At 41.0% G+C, this 8,605-nt stretch overlaps 1 protein-coding gene across 2 annotated transcripts in view; it reads left to right on the top strand.

The window, feature by feature from the left end:
• The window catches only part of HIVEP3 (HIVEP zinc finger 3), a 49,108-nt gene that overhangs the window by 34,884 nt on the left and 5,619 nt on the right, over positions 1-8,605 (top strand). For both annotated transcript variants that reach the window (XM_032228497.1, XM_032228496.1), the window contains exon 4: positions 4,825-4,923. In XM_032228497.1, the coding sequence (XP_032084388.1) occupies positions 4,825-4,923 (99 nt within the window). The remainder of the gene's footprint in view (positions 1-4,824; positions 4,924-8,605) is intronic.

The following is an 8,605-nucleotide window of genomic DNA, read 5'->3' as shown; positions in this document are numbered from 1 at the left end:
AGTAATAAAGGTGGGGTTAAAAAAAACCCTTTAGAACAGAAAAGCCCAATCTGGACTGATTTATCATTTAGTGAGTAACTGGAAGAGATGGAAAACCTGACATTTCTTCCTATTTCTAATCAAGTATGAGCAGATGTGAGATACGATTTCATCTACTCATTTTTGTCCTTAATTTTTTTTCCCTTGAATAACAAAAGCCTTTATTTATAGCATTAATACCCTATGACTTAGCTGCAAATATTACAAAGAGATTTGTTATAAGAAAGAAAGGAAAGGAAGGAAGGAAGGAAGGAAGGAAGGAAGGCAGGAAGGCAGGAAGGAAGGAAGGAAGGAAGGAAGGAAGGAAGGAAGGAAGGAAGGAAGAAAGGAAGGAAAAGAAATGGAGACTAGACAAAACAAATTTAAGCACTAACAAGAAAACTTGTGCCAATATTTAGCTCACATTGGGAATAATATAATCCATTATTTAATAACTCTTCCATTGTTCCCACTTTGATATAATTAGACATTATAATATACCTGAAGGTATCTCTTCTGGAGGCTGACATCTAACAATTTATTGAAAACACACCTCCACAGTGAATAAACCTCAATGTATCATGTTGCTTTTTTATAATTATTAAGAATTCATTCTTCTTTAGATGGTGTAGTATGCCAACTATTGTATGGTTCTTCTTGATTAGATAATTGTGACTATAGCAAAAATAACTTCTATTCATTACCACTTGCATATTAAAAACAGGGAGAGGAATATAAAAAGGAGTTTTGTCTGATGCCATTATATTGATCCATAAGCAAAAGCTGGAATCACTGTCCAGACTAATTAATCATTTGGATTAATACTATCACATGTCCATGTGCTGAACAGTCTGGACTAATCTGGATAAATTCTAACCTCTATATTAGGGTAATAATATATATTAATTTGAGGTCATGAAATAAGGTGCAAACTTTTACATTTTCCAGAACTCCTCAATTATCTAGAGCAGTGATGGCAAACATTTTCGGCAGTGAGTATCAAAAAGATCACACAGAGATATTGTGCACCCTCGTTGGGACCATGCTCTGGAAAAACTGAACTTCCAGGTTCTAGTGTGCATGCATGCTCGCTGATCAACTGGCTGGCACACATGCGCAGGGCAATTTTTGGCACTGCTGCAAGCGCGAAGGGATCATGCTCCAGAAAGGCCAAACTTCCGGGTTCTGGTGCACATGTCACCAGGAAATCAGCTAGCCGGCACGCATGTGCACACCGGTTTTCAGCACTGCCATGCACAGCGAGGACAGCTGACTGTCACACATGCATGCATGCCAGAAACCCAGAAGACAAACAGGCAAGGCTGCGCGTGCCAGGCGACATGGCTTTGTGTGCCACTTTGGGCATGCGTCAGTGCTGAAATACATTTTTTTACTACCGGTTCTGTGAGCGTGGCTTGGTGGGCATGGCAGGGGAAGGATACTGCAAAATCTCCATTCCCAACCCACTCTGGGGCCAGCCAGAGATGGTATTTGCTGGTTCTCCGAACTACTCAAAACTTCCACTACCGGTTCTCCAGAACCTGTCAGAACCTGCTGAATTTCACCCCTGGCACACGTGCCATAGATTTGCCACCACTGGTCTAGAGTTTGAAAAGTATGTCAAGACTAAGAGGCCTGAATACTAGGCGTAAAAAGGAATTTGGGAATCTAATACATTATACTTATGCTGTATAGTACTTGCTGTTGGTAAGAAAGAGAAGTTTTGAGGTTGTATCTAGGACTCGTTCAAACACTGAGATTTGAAGAAATCCTATTTTTGGATCTAGATAATCCAGTAGTTTTTTCTAATTCAGAAAGTTAGATCGTTTCTACATTAAGTCATTGGGACAAAGAAGTTTTTTTGCAAGTCCACTGCTCAAAAACATTTTTTTTTCTCTAGGTAAGGTAGCTCATAGAAAAAACAATTGTGTCTTTTTGTCTCTGTAATTTTATAGTTCAAGAATATGTAGCATTTTTTTTCAAGATAAAGCCTACCTTAATCCCTTGAATAAGATTATGTGAACTGTATTTCCCTAAGGTGGATTGAATCAGGACCAAAAAATGGGTGGAATCAGATTAAACAAAAAACTAAGCATGATTTTGTTTGATTTCAATGCCAATCCAATTACATTTCTTTCGTAGCCCAGTTATCTGTCTTCCCTGCTATTGTACCTTTTCTGTTTTGCTGTTTAAGAGAGAATAGACACTTGCCTCTGGTGATTTCATTGGAGAAATTGGTTCCTTAAGTCCTCATAAAGTTTGTTTCCTCTTTCTGCTGTTGGATACATGTTCCTAGGATTCCTAATAAAGCTACTATTACATTCCCAAATGTTTCTTCGGCTTGGGCGTTTCAGAATTTCTCCCTTCCTTACATTCTGGACTGCAAAAATATTCATCTAAGACTATAGGATTTTAAACACTCATTGTTGCAATCTCCAAAAAGCACATCATGCAATCCCTTTGAATTTTCATCCTCTGAGACTTGTAACTAACTTCCATGGTTGGGTTAAGGAACAACTGCAGTTTAAAGACTTAGACTGAAGGATTGGGTTTGTTTTTTTTAATGATCCTTAATGTTTAGAGCCATGTGGCTCTTATCAAGGTTTCAAATGATTCATTAGCTCAGCCCCTCATCATGTTCTTCTGCTGCGACATTCCCCACTCTGGGCCCCTAAAGTCACATTTTCCCAATCACCTGGAAGCTGAGCAGTTACCTGTTTTGATTTATTATCGGACACATAGACATTATTCTGAAAGCACAGCCTATGCTTAATTTGAAGCAGTCCATGTGTCTGTAGCAAATCTATCTTGCTTTCCAATGCAAGAAATCCTGGGTAATTCTATCTTAGATAAAACCTCTTTTTGTTTCATATTTGCTTGCAGTTGTGTTGAAGAACGGTTGCAGGAACTGGGTATGTGTAGTTTAATGAAAAAAAGGACTAGGGGAGACATGATAGCAGTGTCCCAATATCCCAGGGGTTGCCACAAAGAAGAGGGAATCAAACTATTCTCCAAAGCACCTGAGGGCAGAACAAGAAGCAATGGGTGGAAACTAATCAAGGAGAGAAGCAACTTAGAACTGAGGAGAAATTTCCTGACAGTGAGAACAATTAATCAGTGGAACAACTTGCCTCCAGATGTTGTGAATGCTCCAACACTGGAAGTCTTTAACTAGATGTTGGATAGCCATTTGTCTGAAACAGTATAGGGTTTCCTGCCTAGGCAGGGGGGTTGGACTAGAAGACCTCCAAGGTCCCTTCCAACTCTGCTATTGTATTGTGTTGAGATCATGATTTAATGTTAAATGAGCAAACTTGCATGCAGACACTCTTTTTTTTTCATGCTGGAGAAGACTCTTGAGAGTCCCTTGACCTGTAAGATCAAATCAGTCTATCCTAAAAGAAATCAACTTTGATTTTTCTTTGGAAAGACAGAAACTGAAGCTGACACTCAAACACTTGGGCCACCAAAGGAGAAGATGGGACTCATTGGAAAAGACCTTGAAGTTGGGAAAGATGGAAAACAAAAGGAGAAGGGGATAGCAGAGGATGAGGTGTTAGATAGTCATGGATGCAACAAACATGAATTTGGGCAAACTCCAGGAGACAGTGGAGGATGGGGAGGATGGCGCGCTACAGACTATGGAGTCGTGAAGCGTCGGACATGACTTGGCAACTGAACAAAGACAATAGTACTCCCTTAATAATAATAATAATAATAAGATGTTGATTTAGATGACCTGAGTAGTGATTTCCAGAAGTTGGGAGAATCTAAAAATTGGCGGAGGTTTTTAGTGGAATGGTAGCAGAGACCTTGAAAAACAGACTTCAGAGTGTAAAAGTGGGTGCATTTAATTTTTTTTAAAAAAACTGTAAGGATAAAGCAAGAGGTGAAAGAACCATAGTTCTTTCGAGGTGGCGCAGTGGTTAAATGCAGCACTGCAGGCTACTTCAGCTGACTGCAGTTCGGCTGTTCAAATCTCACCAGCTCAGGATTGACTCAGCCTTCCATCCTTCCAAGGTGGGTAAAATGAGGACCCGGATTGTTGTTGGGGGCAATATGCTGACTCTCTAAACCGCTTAGAGAGGGCTGAAAGCCCTATGAAGCGGTATATAAGTCTAACTGCTATTGCTATTGCTATAGTGAAGTTTATCCTAAATTAAAAATGAGACTTGAGTCATGTCCTTGGAAACCTTTGGTTTTTTCTTCATTCTACTCTTCTCCCAGGTCTCCTCTGACATCTCTATCTTTGCTCATTCCCGGAGTAGAATTTACGATTGTGTTAATGTTCTAGGTCAGTAATTTTTTTCCCCAGACTAAAAAGGCAACCAAAGGTAACAGTTCTATTTTTTTTAAAAAGAAAAAAAAACCTGTGAGCTTTTGGATATTTTGATTTGGGAATTCCATCGTCGTCACCTCAATAATAATTGCAGCCACCTGGCACCCCAAGGCATGATGTGGCCATCTCTGCTTTATGCGCTCTGGCAAGGAGCATCCAGTATCCCCCTGCCTCTTCTGCATGTCGCAGGGAAAGGCTTGGAGTAGGGCTTCCCCTGTTTTGGCAAAGCATGTGCCTGCTGGCTATTTCTGCCTTGCATGAGAGCTAGCAGTTGTGAAAAGCCATCCTGTAGTAATTGGGAGAAGCAGACAACAAATTAGCCAGCTGCTTGATGTCAAGAGCGGTGGCCTTCTTGTTCCTGGCCTTGGAATGTAAATCATTGCTTGCTGATTTAAACCTTGCTGGTTGCCGCGTGTCGCTTGCCAACAACGACTGACCACTTGTGCCTCTTCTGTTTTCATTTGCAGGGAATTTGACTAAACATATGAAGTCAAAAGCCCACAGCAAAAAATGTCAGGAGATGGGTGTGTTGGCGTCTTCACCGGGAGAGCTGGAACCAGAGGAAGGTAAAGATTTTGGGACTTTCCTTTTGTGGGGGATGGAACCTGATGCTCTCCAGATGGCTGGGATGAAGTGCCCATACCCAGAGTCACCAAGCATTGACCACGGTTGTGAGATGATGACAGTTGTGGTGTGAATCTGCTCGAGGGTCTTGGTTGCTCGCCCCTAGACACCATTCTTGATGCTGAGTAGAGAGGCAGAACATCTGGGGGAACATTTGACTCCTGTTGTAACAGGTTAGATGGGAACGTCTTCGATAAGTGGCCTCTTGGTAGAACACAACCTCCACCGCCATCATTATGAGAGCTTCTGTCTCCACAGCACTAATTTTTTTTTCCTTTTAGAGTTGTCAACGCTGAAATGAGACAGGTTGGGGGCAAAGGTGGCTTTTGAGCTGCAAATTGCTCCTAGCTAGATTTATCTGTAAGAGATCAGTTCAGGCCATCATTTCCCCAAGTTCTGCCTGCTTTGGAGAAGAGAGAGGAAGAAGGAGGGAGAGGGAGGGAGGGAGAATCTCTCCCTTTCTCCCATTCCCTCCATATATGTGTGTGTGTGTGTGTGTGTGTGTTTCCCTCTTTTTGCTTTGCAACAGTGAAAAACAGTGTTTGGAAGCATTGGTGCCTTGCCAGAGTTTCACCCCTGGGGATGGAAGCACATGCGGGCGAGGGAGCAGTATTGTGTCACTCACAAGGGAGGTGCACTCATATGTGTCAGCCGTGGACATCTGCTCTGGCATCAAATTGCTGGAGGAGTTTTTTCGAGTTCTGTTAACTTACTCAGAATAACCGATGAGCTTCAAGGCAGCTTTCCCAGAATGGTTCTTTGCCTTTCAGACGGATTACCTCGGGGTTGTTCTCAGGGGCATTTTGAGACATTGGGTGGCTCTGGCCAAACCAGGACATCAGATATATATTATAGTCGTCTCGCCTGTTCATGCGACACCTCCCGCCTGCCAGCCCTTTGGAAACCCGCCCTCATCAACAAACGAATCCCAAACATGAAGAATGAGACCAGGCCCACACTCACAATAGCCACACAGAACACTACCAAAAAACATCCACAAAGAAAACAACCAAAAACACAAACTGATGAGGAGGCACGACCCAGAACCAGAAGCCAGACTGCTAAAGCACAATCAGCCTCTTCAAAACCCCTCCTACCCTCACAGGAAACACAACCCCCCAAACAATCAGAACAGAACACCCCTCCACCAAATAAGGACACACTTCCACCTAATCAAGACACACCCAAGCCCCCATTCAATCAGTTTTAATCCCCTACTGGCAGTTAAAACTTAATCCCCTACCAGCAGTTATAAGGAACAAAACAGCCAAGATCCCACACTACTCCTGGAAACACCAAACCTGAAGTAGTCAGCAGCAGCCTGAAGATGACGAATGTGACTTCGTCGAAACGTCACCAAGACATCTCCAATTCTACGCGGGAGAAAACCCGAACAACTAGAGACCTACATACTAACACCCGCGAAAACCTCAGAATATATATATATATATATATATATATATATATATATATATATATATATATATATATATATATATATATATATATATATATATATATATATATATATATATATATATATATATATATATTCTAAGTTTTCAAAGAAGGAGAGAAACAGAATGAAAAACAGATCTGTTCACTTGAGTATTTGCTGGAAATTGTAATCCTGGCTTGTGCTTTAGAGCAGTGTTTCTCAACCTTGGCAACTTGAAGATGTCCATTCGCTGGCTGGGGAATTCTGGGAGTTGAAGTCCGGACATCTTCAAGTTGCCAAGGTTGAGAAACACTGCTTTAGAGAACTGTAGACAGTGAAGGCTGGAGCCAGGAGGGTCTATGCCTTTTTTCCCTTGAGTGCCTATACCCATAATTTAATGTCCCCATCTGAAAATTCTTGGTGGATAGTGATTCAATCCTAATCCACCGTATTTTTTTTTTGCGAAGAGAACTTTTTTATTTTTCTTTTAAAAAAAAACACAAATATGTCATCATTTGTCAATCATTAAGACATTGAAGTACAATTTTTTTTGTTGTGTGTACCCCTCCCTCCCTCCACCCCCCCACCCCCCCCTCCTCCTTCCCCCCCCGACTTCCCAGAACCCGTACACGGTATGGATTTTTAACTAACACAGTCTAAAATCTATTGAGAAAAAAGAAATAAAGAAATTAATGACATTCTAGATTGACCTTAGCTTCTTCTTACTGAACTGACTTTTAACAGTTTAAATCATTTCTGATCTTAAGCATAGGCTAACTGGAATTTCTTAGTCCCGTATTTATTTTGTATATAGTCAATCCATTTTTTCCAGTCTCGTTTATATATCTCATTTGAATGATCTTTGAGATATGCCGATATTTTAGCCATTTCAGCTAAGTTTGTTACTTTCAATGTCCATTCTTGGGTTGTAGGCAAGTCTTCCTTCTTCCAATATTGCGCCACCAACAGTCTTGCTGCAGTTATCAGGTGCAGAATCAAATTGGTCTCTACCACTGTAAAGTCAGTACATATACCTAGTAAAAATAACTGAGGACTAAACTTTATCCTTCTTTTAAAAACATTTTGCATGACCCACCATATTTTTATCCAAAATGCCTTAACCTTTTGGCAGGTCCACCATATATGATAATATGTAGCATCGAGAGAGCCACACCTCCAACATTTAGGCTGTACATTCGGATACATAGAAGCCAACTTTTTAGGATCTAAATGCCATCTATAGAACATCTTGTAAAAATTTTCTCTCAGATTTTGAGCTTGTGTAAATTTCACATTTCTTACCCAGATTTAATCCACCGTATTTTTGGATGGCCTGCTTTCCTTTTACCACTAACTCTTTCATTGGGGAACATATTTAAACACCCCCACCCCCAAAATTATTAGTTTTCTAGAGACTATTGAAAATGGAATGGCTTCAGATAGCTTATGGGAATTTATACAACCAATTGAATGTTTATATGTAAATATTTTACTTTGTTAGCCTCTCATCGTGAACATTTTAATTGCCTTCAGTTGCCTTTTGTTGTGAACTGCCATTGTTATAATCGACAAACTAATTGAGTGAAGGGATAAACAAGATTCTATCTCAATTTTCCATGATATTTCAGGAAGTAGGAAGATTTGAATTGTGTATATTAAAGCCTCATTTGACACCCCACCCCCCTTGAACTATCTCCAGGCATGTTGATTTTCTCTGCTTCCACCCAGCATGAATGGGAAAGGGAAGATGGGGAAAAGCCCATAATAATAAGTGTCCTTTTATAGGTAAAATATAACAGGGACTCAGTGGCTCAGTGGCTGATGCTGAGGTTGTCAATCAGAAGGTCGGCAGTTCAGTGGTTCAAATCCCTAGCGCCGTGTAACAGAGTGAGCTCCCGTTATTTGTCCAAGCTTCTGCCAATCTAGCAGTTCGAAAGCACATAAAAATGCAAGTAGAAAAATAGGAACCACCTTTGGTGGGAAAGTAACTGCGTTCTATGCACCTTCAGCATTTAGTCATGCCCGCCACATGACCACGGAGACGTCTTTGGACAGTGCTGGCTCTTCGGCTTTGAAATGGAGATGAGCACCGCCCCCTAGAGTTGGGAAAAACTAGCACATATGTGTGAGGGGAACCTTTACCTTTATAGGTAAAATCTGTATTAGTGGCAGAAGTGGTATCTTTG

Source organism: Thamnophis elegans, chromosome 12 (assembly GCF_009769535.1).
Source record: "Thamnophis elegans isolate rThaEle1 chromosome 12, rThaEle1.pri, whole genome shotgun sequence".
In the NCBI taxonomy this organism is placed as follows: Eukaryota; Metazoa; Chordata; class Lepidosauria; order Squamata; family Colubridae; genus Thamnophis; species Thamnophis elegans.
This window is presented reverse-complemented; position numbering and strand designations above follow the sequence as displayed.